We start from the raw sequence: 19,834 nt of genomic DNA on the forward strand, positions 1-19,834 counted from the left end.
TGGGCAGGTGTATGAATGAAATTATCAACTCATAACATTCCAATTATTCTTGGATTTTTTTTCCACACCAAGGTACGAAATGATGAAGGAAAAGTAATTCGATTCCATTGTAAATTATGTGAGTGCAGCTTTAATGATCCCAATGCTAAAGAGATGCACTTAAAAGGGCGAAGACACAGACTTCAATATAAAGTGAGTAAAAATTTCAACTATCTTCTTTTCTTTTTTTTAAAACAACTTGGAACATTCTAGATGCAAAACAAAGCATCTAAACATAACTCACTGAATCCGTGAACTCCCACTCTACGATGAGCATGTCATGTCTTGCTTAGATTCAGGTGCTTGGTTTTTTCTGATTAGTTTGTCGTACTTAAGACTATAACCATATTTCATCATTTTCAGTGACTGTAGCAAAATAAAACTGTAACATTCCTTAGATCAAATAATCATGTAAAGAAGTGTAAAGTCTCCATTCACCTACTTTATCTTGGTAGAATTCCCACTAAAATGAATTTCGAGATGAAGAATTCTTCATTGAAAACACTTCAAGTGTTCAGTTAAATCTAAATATTGTGTTAATAAGGCTGGACTAATGCACCAGATTCGTGTTTTCTTGTATAAACTCAGAGTTCATAAAAATTGAGTCTGTTAAAGGGCAGTACCTTTCTATGAAAAGAAACTTTTAAATCTCATTTAGAATCATCTGTTTACAAAAAAAAATACAGGAAAATTAAGTATCCATTAGTCCCCTGAGGATCTCTTCTGTCGGCCAATGTTACATACTTTCTCCATGCTAAGTATTTAATTTTAAACTTGGAAAATTAAGAATTTGGGGGATAGGAGGGAGAAAAGGATGTTTATTAATGTATTCTGAATTTCTCTCTGATTCAACTTACATACTGATTTTACTCTTATATAATAGGAAATTTGCAACTAAAAGCCTCTATGATAAAAGAAATGCATGATTGTATGATTTTATTTTGTCAGTTTTGTTTTTTGGGGTTTTGTTTTGTTTATTATTATTTATATCTATAGCACCTGGTCTTCTTAGATGTTCTCCCATCCAAATACTAACCAGGCTCAACCCTGCTTAGCTTCTGAGATCAGACATTGGGCTTGTTCGGGGTGGCATGACTGTAGATCATGGACCATGGCTCCACTGGGGCACGAACCCAGGACCTTCTGCGTGTAAAGCAGATGTGCTAACCGCTACACTAAGGAACCGTGTCCGTGATTGTATGATTTTAAAAATGTGTAGATTGTTGGCAGGAGTACTAGTTTTTTAAATGTCTTGTCAACAGAAAAAAGTCAATCCAGATTTGCAAGTGGAAGTAAAGCCCAGTATTCGAGCAAGAAAGATTCAAGAAGAAAAAATGAGGAAACAAATGCAAAAAGAGGAGTATTGGCGAAGACGAGAAGAAGAAGAACGCTGGAGAATGGAAATGAGGTAATATCTTTAACTTTTAGCAGCATAATAGTAAGTGGTTCAGCCTTTCTAAAAATATTAGCTATTGTGAGTATGCATCTTCTATTCAAAGCAGTCCAGATTTATAAAATGTAGTTTTAATATTCGCTTTTCAGAAGATCCCAGGTCTAGAAAAGAAATGCATTAAATTAAGTTATTGGGTGTTCTGGTATTTGATCATGGCTTTGGTATTAGGCATTATGTGGTTAATTATATGGAGAAATAATTTAATATTATAAATAAATGCCTCAGTTTAAAACAGCAAAATAGAACATTTGGTTCCATGATAAAAATATTCCAAGTATAAGATTTGGTAGATTCTAGACATCTTAGTGTGTTTTTATAAAAAGAAACTTCATTATAGAAACTTTATAGGCTGTAAGGAAGGAGAAATGAGAAAACATAATTTCCAGAGATATGTTCAGTTTTATTGATAATAACTGACAGATGTTCAAATTGTACAATTCACATTCATAGAAGTTGTGCAGCATTACCATAATCAATTTTAGAACATTTTCATCACCCCTAAAAGAAACCACGAACCCATTAGCAATCATTGCCTCCATTTTTTCTCCAACCCTTCCCTCTACCCCAAGGCAACTATTAATATACTTTCTGTCTCTGTAGATTTGCCTATTCAAGAGATTTCATATAAATGGAATCATACAATATGTGGTCTTTTGTGTCTGGCTACTTTCACTTGGCATTTTTTCAAGGTTCATGCATATTATTGTATTTATCAGTACTTTATTCCTTTTTATGGCTGAATAATATTCTATTATAGATGTACCACATTTTGTTCATTCATCAGTTGATGGACATTTGTATTATTTCTGCTTTGGGGCTATCATAGATACTGCTATCACAAATGCTGCTCCTATGAATATTTGCATACCAGTTTTAAAACATAATTTCAAAAAATAAGAACAGAAGCATAATGTACACATACTTTATAACCCACTTTTTTTCATTTACATATCTTAAAATTAAGCCAGGATTTTTTTTTTTTTATGGGAACATAGTATTTATTCTCTTGTGCAGAGGTAAAATATTCTTTATAACTAGTTCCATGTTGTTAGATACGTAGATTGTTTCCAGTATTTTCCTGTTATGACTACATGGGCTATCCTTGAGGCTATAAATCATGATTAGTTGCTAATAACCCCAAAATGGAAGTGTTTGATTTCCATTTTGAAAACTTTTAAGAGCTTTTGTTTATGTAGATTATAACTGTCAAGATTTGCTGTATTAGAAATTAAAACTGAGAAGTTTAAATATTTTTTCATTCATTTTAAAATGACATTTTAACTTAAAATGTAGTTAAACGTAATATATTTAATAGATATAACATGCTAAAAATTAACTTTAACTTTCTGTAAGAATGACATCGTTTTAACATTTTTGTGAATTTCTTTAATGTCTGGCTTAAGAGAAGGCAGCATAGTTCACATATCTGTTTCTATGTTCAGTATGTTATGATAACCACATTTGCCTCAATCTCCATTGTATGCTCATGAGAGAAAGAGAATGGAAAATTAATATCGTGGAAGTAATTTCGATGTCATGGATCCCCGGAAGGGGTCTCAGGTACCATCCGAGGTCCCTGGACCACACTTTGAGAACCACTGCTGTAACTTATTAAAATCTCTACCAATAAAAGAGTGAAACATGAAAGCCATTTTTGTTTATATGACTAGCAAACTGAGTTTTTGTTTCATGCCCGACCACTTATATTTCTTTCATTTTAAATTGCCTGTTTTTACTTAGGTGTTGTTGATTCATACAGATACAGACACTTCTTATGTTGTAGCTATTAAGCCATTATTAATGCGTTACTTCTAAACAGTTTTTGCTGTTATTTATGTATCAATTTTTTTAAATGTATGAAAATCTGTTAGTCACATTCTTTATGAAATTTCTGCCTTTGTGGTACGTTGGAAATTCTCTATACCTAGACTGTGCAGTTTTTTTTCTCCAATAAGCAAATATTTATTAAGTACTTACCATTTGCCAGGAAGTAGTAGGCACTGAATGTGAATTGGTGAACAATGCCTTTATTTAACTTTTAAACATCTTTAGTAATAACAGTAAACTATTTGAAACTGGTATGAATGTGGTTTCCCAGAGCCTTCAAAGTATTTTAATTCATTTTCTCTCAAGGCCTAAACAACATAGAAATATCGTTCTGTGCTTCTCCTAAAGTCCTGAATTGGATGACCTAAAAAGCACTACTTATTCCCAACCTGACATAATGGGTAGTTTCTGCAGTGCTGCTTAAGAAGCATACTTCTTAGATTTTGTAGTGAACACATTTGTCTAGTAAAACCTTACTGCTATAAAAATTTGCTTTAGAGATATGATTTCACTTGGGAGTTATTGGTATCCTAGTTTGAAGCTAAAAGTGAGGATAGAACAGAGTGTGAGATGGTGAAAAGTTAAATTCTGAAAATGTTGGCCATTAAAGCAGAGACTACATACCAGCTGCCCACAGTCCAAGTTCAGCCCATGGGTGTTTTATTTGGTATACATGGCATTTTAAAATTTGAACCAGCATTTAAAAACCAACATTAAAGACATTTAAAAACATTAAAATCCTGATGACCTTCAGATAACAACCTTATGGTAGTAATTAATAGGAGCTAAGTCACAGCTGTTCTCATACTTTCTACTTTACTGTAGTCTCCATCACCCTTAATATGTTGCCAAGAATGAGACAGAATGTAAGTTGCCATTAGTCTTGCACTGTTGTTCTCATAGTAGAAAAAATGTCTTTGTCCCTGCCTATATCGTAAAAGGAGAAATTAAAGGTAGTTGTAAGAGGTTTTCTTTAAAGAGAAAAAGAGCACATTTCTTTGGAGACACGAAGAAATTTCTAAATTAATGTGCTTTAGGTATTTCACTCACACACATCATCACTCTGGCCACTTTAGGGCATTTAAGTTAATCTCTCCCTTAAAGAGGGAGATGTTGGAAGGAACTCAGGTTTTGGATGCTTGTTATTTCAACTTAGACCTCAAACTGTGAAATTTTGGGTTGCTTTTCTCTTTGTATTCTCACCTTCTCTTTTTACTTGCATTCACTTCCATTTACTTCTGGATGAAAACAATAAAGGAAATCAGATGTAGGAGGAAAAAAAGGTATTAGGCTGATTTGGGGCTTTTTTTAACAATGTTTTTTATGTTATTGCCATAAGTTCTTGGGCTGTATTTTTCTTACAGTCTTGTAATGTCATTCTTTGTGTTTCAGACGTTACGAAGAGGACATGTACTGGAGAAGAATGGAGGAAGAACAGCATCATTGGGATGATCGCCGCCGAATGCCCGATGGTGGCTATCCTCATGGTCCCCCAGGTCCATTAGGACTTCTGGGAGTCCGACCAGGCATGCCTCCTCAGCCGCAGGGACCTGCAGTGAGTGTTCACTTTGTTTATAATGGGGCAAAAGTGTAAGCCTGGTTAAGAATTAGAAGATAACAGTTTGGGGGACTAAGATTTAGTAACCTCGCAATCTCAATGTAACTTTAATTTGATTTAGAATTTTTCCTTCTATTATTACAGGTGTTTTAGCTCTTGTCTTTATGTATAAGGACTTCATAGAGTTTCCATGAGTCTTTCTTTCTTTTAAATATAAGTTCAATGGGAGTAGAGCTTCTTATAATTCCATTACCAGTGGTTTCGTATCTTTTCCTTCAGATCCTGACTATCTAAAACCTACTACTAGGATCAGGAGTAATAAGTAAATAGTTCAAGATTTGCACCACAGTTGATAAATTAGGAAAACTGTAGGAAAGGTCTGCATCTTAGAGTTTGTGTTCTGTGGAAGCTGGGTAAAAGAAGAGACACCTTTGGGTGTGAGGAACATTTCATAGAAGTTTAGACTGCGAGATAACAAGAGGATATTTGTTTGGTTTTTTAGAGAGCACTTAGAAAACAGCAAATTTCTCTTTTTTAACCTATTTTGTTTCTCATTTGTCTTTACACAGAACATAAAACATTTTATTGAAAAGCAAAAACAGTTTTAGAATCACTGCTTTTTAGAGTTTGAAAAAGTTTTAATAACTTTTGATGATGCATATTATAATTTTGCTTGTTTTAAGGCAAAATATATATATAGACACATACATACACACCCTTGGTAGTATAATTTGCCATAGTTTGCATTTTTCTTTTTATTGAAATAGCAAAAGAGAAGATAGTTTTAAAGGGACATTTTGCATAATTGTTCGTTATTAAAAAGATATGACAAAAATATGTATATTTAAGAAATAATAGTTTACTCTTTTGCTCAGGAAACTTTTTAAAATGACGTAACATTTTTTTCTCTAGCCCTTACGTCGTCCTGACTCATCAGATGACCGTTATGTGATGACAAAACATGCAACCATTTATCCAACTGAAGAGGAATTACAGGCAGTTCAGAAAATCGTTTCCATCACTGAGCGTGCTTTAAAACTTGTTTCAGATAGTTTGTCTGAACATGAGAAGAGCAAGAGCAAAGAGGGAGATGATAAGAAAGAGGGAGGTAAAGACAGGTGTGTTTGTTTTCAGTTATATACATAATACATTTTTGCTTTTCCTTACATGGACTTCTTAAACTTGGCAGTAAAAGTTATAAAGACTGAAAACCCTCTTCTGTGAGTCTACATGTCTTATCATGCTTGTATTAGATATATAATGTATTCAACTGCTTTATTTAAATTTATATAAAACTATTTTGTCTGTTTTCAAAGCTGCCTTTGCAGTCTTCTAATTGCATTCAGTTGCTATTCAGTTTTTATTTATTTGTTGCAACTATCCCATGTTCAGTCTTCATTGCAGTGACTTCTTTTTCCTTAATACATTGACCATGAAGCCCAAGCTTTAGTAGTATCTTTCATAAGTTTTGCACTGTAATCTATAACTTTTCTTGATCCCTTTATTTGGAAAATTTTTTGTATTAGGAATGGCACTGATTCTGATTTGTAATATGTGACAATGTTTTTTTGCTTTTTACTTGTCCCTATGAGAACTTAGCTCTTAATTGATTTATTTATCTACATTTCTTATATAAAGGAAGGATAATTGTAAAATTTTGAATGTTTTATACTGTAATTGATGAAAAATTTAGTAATATGAGAGTTATTTAATTTGCTATTGTGTTTAGAGATTATCGTGGTTCTGGTTAAGAAGAGAAATGTCATAATTTGATTTGATTTTACTGCAGAGCTTTAAAAGGAGTTTTGCGAGTGGGAGTATTGGCAAAAGGATTACTGCTCCGAGGAGATAGAAATGTCAACCTTGTTTTGCTGTGCTCAGAGAAACCTTCCAAGACATTATTAAGCCGTATTGCAGAAAATCTACCCAAACAACTTGCTGTAAGTATTATGGAAATATTCATTTTACCCCTTGTCTGGTTCAAAGTTTTTGGCAGGACTAACTGCACTTCATTTTAAACCTAAGCCAGCCTTTAAATTTTTGGCTTGACTTTGCTTATTGAGTTTTTTCTTGGTTGTGCAAATTGGTAGAGCTATTTTCTATTTTGTCTTTTTAGGTTTTATAGTGCTTGTATTTGGCATGAAGCCATCTTGCTAATTAAAATGTAAAATTGCATGTCCTCTTTCTGTCCTTTTACAAGATTTGAATCATCAGCAAGAAGACAGTTTGTTCAGAACAGAAAGTGATTTTTTTTTAATAAAACAAGCATAAATTTTTTAAATTTGTGAACCTTTTGTCTATTTGCTTGAATACATGTTTTTAATAAAGTATACTTACTAAAATATAGTCTTTCTGGTTCAAATTTCCCTGGGTTTATTCTGATTATTTTCAATTTTCTATATCTTATAACAATAGGAATTGCTTCTCCAGTGTCCAGTTAGCAAATCATGACAATGCACAATTAATAAAATATCCCCTTTTGGTCCTACAAAAGCAATTTTTCTTAAATTTGAATTTTAAAAGCTTTTACAAATTAGCTTGTCAGAAACTCTGACTGAGATTTAAGATAAAATCTCTCGCAGTTTAATTAGGCATTCTAAATCCAAGAATTGACATGTCACTGGTAGTGTGTATTCTGTAGTAATGAGTCAGAATAGTACCTGACCACAGCACACCAACTAATAACAAAAGGGATAAGGAAGCACATTATTGAACTTAAGCTCTGACAACTCTGGCACTTACTGTTGTTTGCTTTATGTTACCATTGTTCCACATAAGTTTCTTGCTGTGGGTGAGTCTTTTTAAGTATTAGAAGCCAGCAGAATTGGCATTATGTGTCTACTTCTTACTCCTTTGAAACAGCTAGGACAATGAGGAGACAGAAGAAGTTTGAGGTCTTTGAAAGAATTATAAGAAACACCTTGATCCTAATTGTGGTGCTTAGTAAAACTACAAGGCAGGAAATATTATATCTTAACTAAGTAGTTAACAGGTAATTAAGCTAAAAGCAGAATATTTTTTCCAAATCAGTCATATTTAACTGTACAAGTGGCTAAGCAAGAGAAATAGAATTCTTCATCATCATCGTTGTCATAGTTAACATTTATATTGTGTTTACTATGTACTATAGGTACTGTTTTAATTGCTTTTTATAATTAATTCACTTAATCCTCCAACAGCCCTATAGATTAAATAGAATTACTCTCCCCATTTTCTAGAAATGGGTTTAGGGGAATTCAAAGAATTCTGAAAAGAAAGTGGAACAAGAGTTTAATGATATTTGCATTAAAGTAGTGAGAAAAATGAAAGAGCCATAATGAAACTGCCTTGTCTGATAATGTAAAAGGTCCAACTAAATTTCTTGTGCTCTTCCTTATGTAGGTTATAAGTCCCGAGAAGTATGACATAAAGTGTGCTGTGTCCGAAGCGGCAATAATTTTGAATTCGTGTGTGGAACCCAAAATGCAAGTCACTATCACCCTGACATCTCCAATTATTCGAGAAGAGAACATGAGGGAAGGAGGTTGGAAAGCCATTAAACATTCTACCTTTCTTTCTATTAACTTTTTTTTTTCACTTATCTACTCTTTAAGATGGCATTAAGCCCTAGAAGGCAACATGCTGGCATTACATATGAATTTGGTAGACTTGACTTACGTAGCAAACAGTTTTGCTTTAGATCATTTCCCAGCAAGTAAATGCTCTTTTTAGTAATGTATTTTTATATAAAACACTCATGGTACTATTGATTTTCTTGATTTTTTTTTTCTTTTCTTGCTAACCTCAGATTTCTGGAAAAAAAGTCAAAATAATTCTTACTGGCATAGTTGACACATGAAAAAAATTAAATGTTGCTAGTAAGGGGCCACAAATTTAACTTCCATTAAGAAGTTCTTGTCTTATAAAAAGACGAGAGTTTCAGAAATAAAATTGGTTAAATACTCATGTTACTTTTAAGAGGTATCGTTATATATGTAATCATGCATGGATTTGGCTTGACTTGTAGTAAATATTTCTAGTTCTCTGAGGTTGCTCTTTGGTTTGGAGCGCTTTTATAAATGGAGAGCATCCTAATTAATGCACGTAGATTTGGGCTTTTGAACCCAATATTATAATAGAGATATTGAAAAATACATGGTGTAGGTGTAGTTGTGAGTTATAGTATAACTCAGGGTTTTTAAACTTACTTCACAATTGTAGAATATGAAATCCTGCTGGTGCCAGCAATGTTGCTTTAGGGACTATTCTGTAACATTTTCAAAGCTTCAAAAGCTTTTAAGCCAAAAAGCATGGTCAGTGTCTGCCGAATGTTGGTTCTGTTGTTTTATGGGTCAGATAAAATTTACTTTGTTTCCTTTCATGTTGTTTTTGTACATAACTTGTTGATTATGGAGTTATAATCTACACTAATATTTCTTTGTGATAGATGTAAAGAAGAAAAGAATTTTATATATTGAATATTAAAATTTGTCTAAAATAGCTACAGTAGGCTCTCAATTACTGTCACTTTAAATTTGATTTCTCATATAGCAAAGCAATTTTTAAGGCACTGGGCTTTCTAAAACCCAGGAAAAGAATATTTTATTCACAAATATGGTCATTAGGAGGCATGTCTAATTTTGCATACTTTATATATACATCATATCAGGACTTGTATGTTGTATAAGCTTTGCATCTTAAAAATAAATGGGATATTTGTAAAGGATCTTTTATATAAACATGAGTTTCCACTTAAGGTCTAGTGGTGGATATTACTGGAAAAACAGCTCCCGAGTCAATGCGGTCAATTCATATGCAGCATATTGATCTTAGGATTTGAAAAAGAAATCTTCTAATATATATTATAAGTAAAATTGCTGTACTTAGGATGAAATTATATCTGTATAAGCATTTAACTATTTCAGAGCATATTTTATCATTTGTATTTAAGCTTAGTTTAATTTATGCAGTATCAAGTCATTTTATTATGTTGCAAAAGTCTAGTTAATTGTATCATATTTGTAGTAGAGTATTTGATAACCTATCCCTTCTAAAGGAAACAAAATTATATTTTTGTCTGACCCAGACTTGATTTAGAATTATTGTTCTGAATTTCATAAATATTATGGTGAGAAAAATGATCAGTCCAAAATTGGAAGATTTTACTTCAAGACACTGAGCTGAAAAGTTAGATGTGCAAAAAGTGTAGAAACATTTTTAGTTCCTTGCTGCAGATAACTGCAGTAAACCATGTCCGTAGCTTCATTATGAAGATTGCTTCTTTCTTGCTGCAGAATAACGGTATGTATTCTTTCTCACTGCAGCTCCCAGTGCTCTGTGTCTTAAAATCATTTAAAACCTATAGCTTGCTTTGGGGAGTTAGTACAGGGGGTAAGGAAGGCTTTGCCGGAAGAGCAATTGTAAATTGGGAGACTTGCGCATAGTGTGGTAGCCTCTTCCATGCGTAATGGTCCTATTTAATATCAAAATGATTTAAAGGAAGTGATTAAATTGCCCAAATAACTGTTAAACGCATGGCAGATCTATTTTATGGTACTGTGTTTGACAGTTAAATATTAAGTAAACATTTAATTGACTTGAAGCTTGAAATGTTCAAAATGCTCTAACCCTTGCTACAGAGTGTTTTCTGCAGCAAGTCAAGTATTGTGTGTGTTTTTTTCCACCTGTAGCTTATCAGGCCCGGTCCAAAGCCTTCTAGCAGAGGGGATTGATTCCTGTCAGGGGTTGCTGCCAAGACATCGGAAGGATTTTTGACCAAGGTTTTCAAAAGCTCAGTGTCACACCTGCCATTTGATTAAGAAGGGATTTTGGATGCAGAGCCTGGCATTTATTGTCTTTTGTGTGACTGTTCTGTTTGTTTTGTCTTTGTCTCTTCTAGAATTGAGCAGTGTTCACACTAGTTTTTAAATGGTTGGGTGGATTATATATTTTACATAACCATGTTAATTTAAATTAATATATTCCCATTAACTTTTAATCATAAAATAGTGTGGACACAGCATGTCTTCTAACTGGTGATTAACCCCTTAAATTTATGAAATACATTCACGTAGGGTAAGAATTTGCTTTTATTTTTTTAATAAATTAACTGATTTTTGTTTTGTTTTAACTGGGTATTAGGCAACAAGTGTGATTTTAGTACAATACGTCTAAGGGGTTAATCCACTTGAAATACATAATGGGTGCAAAAATCCACACTCTAAATTTAACAATTTTCTCTGTATAACTCTTAATTTGTTTTTAAATTGCAATAGGTGTCTTGGCATCTTTGAAGTTGTATTATTGAAATGTCCAAAGTTATGAAGTTTGTGTGCAAAAAATTTTTTTCTTACATTTTGTTGGAAATCACAACATTCTGAATTAACATTAGAAATTTAGAAACTTTAGAAAGAGATTGCACATTGTCACCTATTTGCATTCTAGCTTTAGCAAATAAAGTAAATAAATAGGGACTCAGAGAGTCCTTAAGCATGTTCTTAACCCTGCTTTGAGGAGTGTTTCCCCCCCACCCCTTTCTTTTTTACTTCCTTAGTTAACTGTGCTTTCCTGTGTTCCTTTTTCTTATCTCAGAATAGCCCATTTCTTATGTTCACTATATTTCTGGATTTAGTAGTTGGTTGTACAGGTTTTGAGATTATCTTTAAAAATTACTAGTATTTTTGTCTCAGTAGTTTCTTTTTAGTACCCAGATTCCTCTTAGTGTTCATTCTCAGAAAACCACATAGTATTAACTTTGATTATTTGTAAATCTCCCTTCTAATATGTCTTCTGAAAAATCTGTGCCATCTGAATATTTGAGGAGTAAGAACTAACAAAAGAAAGCCCAGACAGGATGAAATTCTTTATTACTTTAAAATATGCTTTTTTATATGTTATCTACTGAAAATAGGGTCAAGGATCCCTTAAGATTTCTGAATGCTCATATAAAATGTATAGTCAAGTACTTGCCCAGTAGTACTCTTAAAGTAAAATCATGTTTAACTTTTACCTTTATCATATACATTTCTTCTTTCTTCCTCATTGATTTGGTGCCCTCAGGGATTTAATAAATTTTATTCCAAATGCCCCCATAATTTTGATGCTCTTTAGGCAGAAGACCGTTTAATTCAATAGATTAGTTGCCCAGTATGTAATTTCTCTGTATTTGGAAAATATACTGTTAAAATCATCAAGAGTTATGAATTAGATTGACTTAATCATTGTTTACTTATGAATATTTGATGAGCAAATTTGCTTTTATATTTATATACATTTTATAGATATATTTAGAGGAATATAAAGCTGGCCCTGCAACTGCTTTTATGAACCTCTTGTTAACCTCTTGTCCTGGTTCAGGTTTGGATTTTCTTGTCAAGTTTTCTTTAGCTCATTTATGTTTTAATAACAATAATCTGAATGAAATTAGTAATTATAACCTTAGACCCTACATATTATCATCAAAGCATTCTGCTTATTGCATCTCTTCTATTTCTATACTTGTTCTGTTAACCATGCTAGTTCCTAACTGCCCTTTTGTACATTACCCACTGTTTCTCTCCAGTTATTCTTTGGAACTCTGAACGCTTTATAGGAACTCTGAATTATAAAGGGCATTTCATGTTCCCTTACAGCTAAAATCCACTTATGGAAGAGAAAGTATTGAACTCTTAGAAATGCCAATTTTGGCTCTTTGGTTTTTTTTCTGTGATTATTGCTCTATTGTCATTTCATATTTATCACTCTTTGCTATATTAGCCCCAGAATAACCTATGACTATTTAGAATACTGAACAAACTCAATAGTTTATTGTACATTCTCATTTATTATGGTGGATTTTTGTGTTCCCTCTTGTCTTGTTATCTTTGTGCTGGTGCGCTGTGTCCAGTAATCCTTCCTTTTGATTTTATTTTGGTGGGTAGGGTTTAGATTTGCAAAAAATATTATATTCCTAAATTGAGTTTAATTCTTTTGGTTGTCATATTGGATTATGTAAATTTTTTTAAAATAATTCCCTGGATGCATAAAAATGCAGATTACTCTCAAATGGCTCGTGTGACACTGATGCTACTTTAAGGAAGTGTCTTGCTCACCTGGTCAAACACCCATTCCTCACTGCATTTTGCCAATTCAATCCATTTTAGATGTAACCTCGGGTATGGTGAAAGACCCACCGGACGTCTTGGACAGGCAAAAATGCCTTGACGCTCTGGCTGCTCTACGCCACGCTAAGTGGTTCCAGGTTCGGAACATCATTTTACTTTTTTATTGTAGCCTTATGAGAGAGAGTAGTTCAGTACAACATGTTTAACTGTGTTTAAACATTGCAAAAGATTGCCCAAGCAACACTATTTTAAATTAAATTCCAGAAAATATGTTAACATAGAAAGCTGAGTTTGAAGATCTGCATATTGCAGTTACTATTAATTTGACAATAAACTTAGGTTTTGGGGGTGTTTTGTAGTTTGGGTTTTTTTATTTTTATTTTTAGTGGCTATATTTAAAGTTGACTTGTTCAGGAACATCACATGTTTGTGTATCTATATTTTGTTCCATAAGGCTGCAGATTAACTTTGCTTTAAATAATGGAATATGTGTTTAAAGCTTTGTGTATAGTTTTAAGATTTTTCCCCCTCTTTCTCTAAGTTTATAAGTGTAGGGAGTGAAAGGTGAGGAAGCAACTGTTTGGTTTAGTGACTTTGCAGTCATGCAAAGGCACAGAAGGGAAACCAAACAGATTTCCTTAACCTTTCAGTCCCTAGACAAACTTTTTAGCTCTTTACTTTTTCTTTTATTTCTAATGTAGGCAGATTTTTTTTTTAATTTACTGATTTAAATGAACACAGGTCAAGGTCCACAGGGGATCAAGAAATATTATTCTTGTATAATCTGTTTACTTTGACCTAAAATACCAGCTTTTAAATACTAACCCTGGCATAAAATATTGCTGTAAATGGCAGCTCATTGAATCCAATTTTAAGTGTGGTTATTTTTGTTCTGTTTTTATCTGAGCTTCCATTGAACAGTGGTATTTTAACTTCTTTTCATCAAGGGATATTTTTAATATTTCTAAGATTAATTCAGTTGGTTTTTGTGTTGCTCTCAAGGCTAGAGCTAATGGTCTGCAGTCCTGTGTGATTATCATACGTATTCTCCGGGACCTATGTCAGCGAGTTCCAACTTGGTCTGATTTTCCAAGCTGGGTAAGTAGTATGTAACTATACGGTGTGAAAAATAAACATTTAGGAAATATTTCTATGATTTTTATAGTCTCATCTAATACTTATCAAATACTTACCAACTTAATTTCATTTCCTAAATATAGTTTCTTTCCTCTTCTAGTAAGAAATCTTGGAGGGTGGTCTTAGAGTTTTTAATTTTTTGAGAATTTACTATTTAAACAATTGCACTTGATGGGTTTTTTTTTTTTACTTTCCTCTCCTTTTTTTGTTTTAATTAACAGCCATTATTAATTGGCTTTTACATACATAGAGGTACAAAGACTTAAAAATTGGCTGTTAGTCTCCCTTTGCAGGATTCTGTTGACATTTTTTAAAAAGTGGATAAGATTAAGATTTTAAAAAATTCAGAAATATTAAAAAATAATGAATAAAGGTAGGAAATTCGAATAATACAGAAACACAAAAGAAGTGAAAGCCTTCTTGTCATTTAAACGTGAATTACATCTTACCAGGTTTTTTTGTGATTTCTTCCAGAAAAAAAAGACGTACATAGACATAATATACATTTCTGTTTTTATACATATACAAGTATCTCTTTGATGTTTGAACCTTTTTGATTCCTGAATAGAACGAATTCAGAGAGTGGAAAGAATCATTCAGAATTACAGTTGAACCTACTGATTCCAGAGTTGGGTTGGGTTAGTGAGAGTTGAATAGACAGGGTTACCTTAAGTCTATCTTTCTTTTTCTTTTCTTTTTTTTTTTTTTTTTTTTTTAAACACTGAAGTAATCATGGTTTTTACATTATTTGCATCTTTTCTTAACAAATGCATTTTGGAGCTCTTTGAGAAGGGCAGTCAGATCTACCTCATCTGCATTGACTACATGGTATTCCCTTTGTATGAACATGCCATATTTTATTTAATATCTGTATTTGCTGGACATTTGGGTTGTTTGCAGTGTTTTGCTATTATATATTCATATTGTCAAACTTTTGTGAGTATTAATACACGTGATAAATTACTGGGGCTGGAATTCCAAGGTCAAAGAACATGTGCCAGTTGTTTACCAGGACATTGAGTCATTTAAAACTTCCAAAAACTATTGGAATGATCCTTCTTTTCACACCCTCACTAACTGGGGGGTATCATCACACTTTTTAACAATATGATAAGTAAAAAATAGTGTCTTTTAATTTACATTTCTTTGAGTAATTGCTGCCATTTGTAATTTTCTCTTTTAATTGTCAGTTCTTTAGTTAATCATCATTTTCTTAATAATTTATATTTTTTGTATAATAAATTAGCCTTCATATGGGAAAAAAATTTTGTTTGTTTTTCGACTTTATGATAGTTTTTCCTATTTAAAGTTTTTGATTTTTACAAATTCTAACTCAGTCCTTTATGACTTCTGGATTTTGCATTCTACTTACAAAATCCTCTTATATTTTAGGTTAAATCAGAGCTTTTTTCCGTATCAAATTATTTTCTACAGGTGCAAATATATTTTTTAATAATTTTATTTTTCATTTGTTGGCATACAGTACATACAATATTAGTTTCAGGTGTACAACATAGTCATTAGACACCTATATTTAACTCATAAAGTGATCACCCCAATAAATCTAGTGCTCCTCTAACGCCATATATAGTTAATACAATTCTATTGGCTATATTCCTTATGCTATACTTGCTATCTCCGTGACTATTTTATAACTATCAATTTGTACTTTTTAATCTCTTCCCCATTTGTTACCAACTTCTCAACCCCCCTCCTGTCTGGTAACCCTCAAAATGTTCTCTGTATTTGCCTTTTTGTTTGTCTTTTCTTTAGATTCCACATAGACATGCAATCGATTATATGGCATTTGTCTTCCTCTCACCTACTCAATTCAGCACACTACCCTCTAGGTCCATCATGAAATATCTTTTTCCATCCCATTACTTCTAAATCTTTGTGTGTCTTTTAATCTGAAGTGAATCTCTTACAGGCAGCTTACGTAAGGGTCGTTTTCTCATTCATTTAACCACCCTGTCTTTTGATTGGAGCATTTAATTATTTTTCATTTGAAGTACTCATTGATAGATAGGTAGTTATTGCCATTCTTTGTTTAGACTTTTGATACATATTTTTTTCTTTTTAAGTCCCTCCAACATTTTCTGTAATACTGGCTTGGTGATGATGAACTCCTTTAGCTTTTTCTTGTCTGTGAAGCTCCTTGTTTTTCTTTCAATTCTAAATTATAGCTTTGTTAGGTAAAGTAATCTTGGTTATAGGTCCTAGGTTTTCATCATTTTGAATATTTTGTGCCAAGCCCTTCTGGCCTGTAGGGTTTCTGTTGAGAAATCAGCTGACAGTCTTATGAATGTTCCCTTGTATATAACGTATTGCTTTTCTCTTGCTGCTTTTAAGATTCTCTCTTTGAATTTAACCTTTGGAATTTTAATTATGATGTGTCTTGGTGTGAGCCTCTTTGGGTTCATCTTGTTTGGAAGTCTCCGAACTTCCTAGGGTTGTATATCTATTTCCCTCACCAGGTTAGAGAAGTTTTCTGTCATTATTTCTTCAAATAGATTTTCAGTTCCTTGCTCTCTCTCCTCCTTCTGGTACCCCTGTGATATGAATGTTGTTATGCTTGACATCTCAGAGGCGTCTTAAACTATCTTCATTTTTTTGGATTCCTTTTTTGTTGTTGCTATTCTGATTGGATGTCCTCTGCTACCGCATCTTCTGTGTTGCTGATCCAGCCCTTCGTTTCATCCACTCTGATTCCCTCTAGTGTACTTTTCATCTCAGATATTGTATTCCTCATTTCTGACTTGCTTCCTATTATGTTTTCCATCTCCATTTTTGTTTTTTATCTCTTTTTTAAAGTTCTGAGTTCATCTACTGTTCTCTTAAGTTTCTTGAGCATCCTTGTAACCAGTGTTTTGAACTCTTCATCTGGTATATTGCTTGTCTGCATTTTGGTGAAGTTCTTTTTCTGGAGTTTTGTTCTGTTCTTTCATGTGGGACATGGTTCTTGGTCTCCCCATTTTGGCTGCCTCCCTGTGTCTATTTCTGTTAATTAGGTAGAATATCTTAAATCTCCTGGTCCTAGAGTGGCTTTATGTAGTAGGTGTATTGTGGTGCATAGACCTGGGAGGGGTCCAGCTGCAGGCCATGTTCAGTGCAGCTTGTGCACCTCTGGGACAACCTGGTAAGAGTCACCAAGCAGTCCCCACATATGGCTGCCACCTGTGCTGGGCTTATAGGTGCCTTGAGGGGCCAAGTCAGAAACCACGGCCGGCTGCCACTGGTGCGGGGGTTGGGGCTGCTCAGCAAGAGGTACAGGGCACGCCGAGGCCAGATGCTGCTTCTTTGGGTTTTGTCAGCCTTTGAGAAATTTTCTGAAAGTTCACAGCAGGAGCCAAGACAGCCTGTTTGTATGGAATAAATCACTAGAAGCCACTTGGGTGGGCCCACAAGTTGGGAGAGGTGGAGTCTCAGGGAATCCCCTGGGCGGAGCGATCTCTGTTATCCAGGTTGATGGCGCCTACATGTGCAGCCTGGGAGTGGGGAGGGCTCAACAGAGGAACAGTGGCTTCTGCCTGCACCTGTCTGAGAGCCAGCCACCCCTCTAGCCTTCACCCTAAAGCCCAACAGCTCGGTGCCTCCTCGTATGTCCCTGGCGCTCGTTGAGCCGCTTCCGCAGCTCTGGAGCTCAGAGCGAGCAAGTTCATCACTGAGTAAAGCCAGGCGCGGGCCCTTTAAGAGGAAGGTCTCTGCTTCCTGTATCCCTCTGTCTCATTCAGCTGCAGTCTACACTGTTTTCACAGCTGGAGGGTGGGGACTTCTCTTCCCACCACTGGACCCCTGGGCCAGGCCTAGTGTGTGGCCAGGACCTCTGGCTCCTTAGGTGGGGGAGGTGGCTCTGCAGCCAAGATAGCCCTCCCAACTCTCCATTGCCATACTCGATCGTGGGAACAGGCCATTCTGCATCTCCACCCCTCCTACCATTTGAGGTGGCCTCAAATTTGAGGTGATGTAGTTGTAGGGCTTCTGTTCAGCCAGACCTCTGGGAACTCTGCGTACTGGTTGCTCTGTAGTTTTGTTACAACTCTGGTGTGGCCACTAGAGGACAGGTGTATATGACTTCTACATTCTATGCAATCTTGAATCCTCTCCGCATATATATTTTATAATACCTAACAAAAGCTCCTAGAAGGATATCTTCCAAGTTAGAATTAGTGGTTGTCTCTGAGGAATGAGAGGGAGAGATGATTAGGATTGAGATCGGTAATATTTGGCTTTTATCAGGATAAAATATACATACATTCATTGCTTGTAAACTTAAAAAATTAATTTAGTAATTATAAATGGATTAAAGATGGATCTAGCTATATGTTTTACCAGACCAATTGTCAATTATTCCAATACCATTTAATAATTAATAATGACTGCCCTCCCAACCCCCAGTTAGAAATTTCATTATCATAAACCAGTGGTCTCAACCAGGGGCCGTTTTGCCCTCTAGGGGACATTTGGCAATGTCTGGAGACATTTTTGGTTTCTTTTTTGTGGGCCTATTTATGTGGTTGTCTTTAATTCCTCAGCCCATTTTCTTTTCACATGTTAAACTCTTAATTATCAAAGCTTCATAGTTGTTTTCAAAGTTCTGATGTCCTTTTCATCACACTTCTCCCTCTCTGTTCTTTGCCCCCCATTATAAACGCCATCCTGCACAGAAGAATTTTTTTGGCTTTTCTCATGGTTTTTTTTTTCCCCCAAATGAACTTGACTACCATTTTGTTCAGTTTCTCCATAGTTCTCTCTTCACATTTTCTAAGTTAGAATAGTACTGCATTGAATTAATAGATTAATTTGGAGAATATTGTTACTTTTATAATACTAACTTCTCTTAGCCTATATTATGGGATGTTCTACTTACATTACTGAAATTCAGTTTTTGTACCTATTTAGATTTGAATAGGTTCTGTGCATGTTAAGTGTTTGGGGTTTTTTGTACCTAGGTATTTTATCTTTTAGAATTTTTTTTCCTCTCACATTCTATTTTCTGGTTATCGTTTATGTATATAAAAGCTATTAGCTTTGGAAATGAATTTTGTAACCCACCACTTGACTGCATTCTTTTATTTGTAATAATTTCTTTCATGTGATTCTCTTGGGTTTTCTAGTCTGAAAATCATACTTAAAAGTGGTATTTTGCCTTCCCACTATTTTTCGTTATTTCTTTTTTCTTATTTAATTGATACTTCTACAGTAAATATAGCATAAAAGAAATAATACTTTCCCTTGCATGTTATGTTTGTAATTGTGTTGAAAATGATTCTACTGTATAAAGTGTAGTAAGCATGTTATACAGTCTTTTATTTGAGCTATTTACTTCTTTGTCATGTTAGAAGTATCAATCTTTTCCTAGTTTACTAAGTAATTTTTAATTGGGAATGGAAATTGAACTTCATCAGATAATTTTTCAAGTTATTAACATCAATGTGTAGTTTTCTCCCTTTAATCTGTTAATATTGTGTATTATACAGATTTTTTTACATTGCACTGCCTTTGCATTCCATGGGTGAGCCTCATACAGTGTATGAGAATAATCTTAATAAACTGTTAGGTTCTGTTTGAATAGTCTATTTTGGAATTTTGCGGTGACATAATTTTTTATAGTTTTATGTTTGTCCTCTTTGTCAGATTTTAAGCCAATAATGTACAAACTCTGTTAAAACAATTTGGAAGTTTTTGTTCCTACACCTTATAGAATCTTTATTCCTTTTTTTTTTTTTTTTTTTTTTT

General features: G+C 33.9%; 1 protein-coding gene across 1 annotated transcript in view; it reads left to right on the plus strand.

Moving 5' to 3' along the window:
- ZFR (zinc finger RNA binding protein) overlaps positions 1-19,834 on the plus strand; it is a 69,068-nt gene that overhangs the window by 34,924 nt on the left and 14,310 nt on the right. The window contains 8 exon segments of the mRNA XM_039842720.1: positions 73-192; positions 1,302-1,447; positions 4,712-4,874; positions 5,790-5,995; positions 6,667-6,817; positions 8,259-8,400; positions 12,998-13,095; positions 13,961-14,056. Of these exon segments, the coding sequence (XP_039698654.1) occupies positions 73-192; positions 1,302-1,447; positions 4,712-4,874; positions 5,790-5,995; positions 6,667-6,817; positions 8,259-8,400; positions 12,998-13,095; positions 13,961-14,056 (1,122 nt within the window).

This window comes from Pteropus medius, unplaced genomic scaffold (assembly GCF_902729225.1).
Source record: "Pteropus medius unplaced genomic scaffold, Ma_sr-lr_union100, whole genome shotgun sequence".
NCBI classification, from domain to species: Eukaryota; Metazoa; Chordata; class Mammalia; order Chiroptera; family Pteropodidae; genus Pteropus; species Pteropus medius.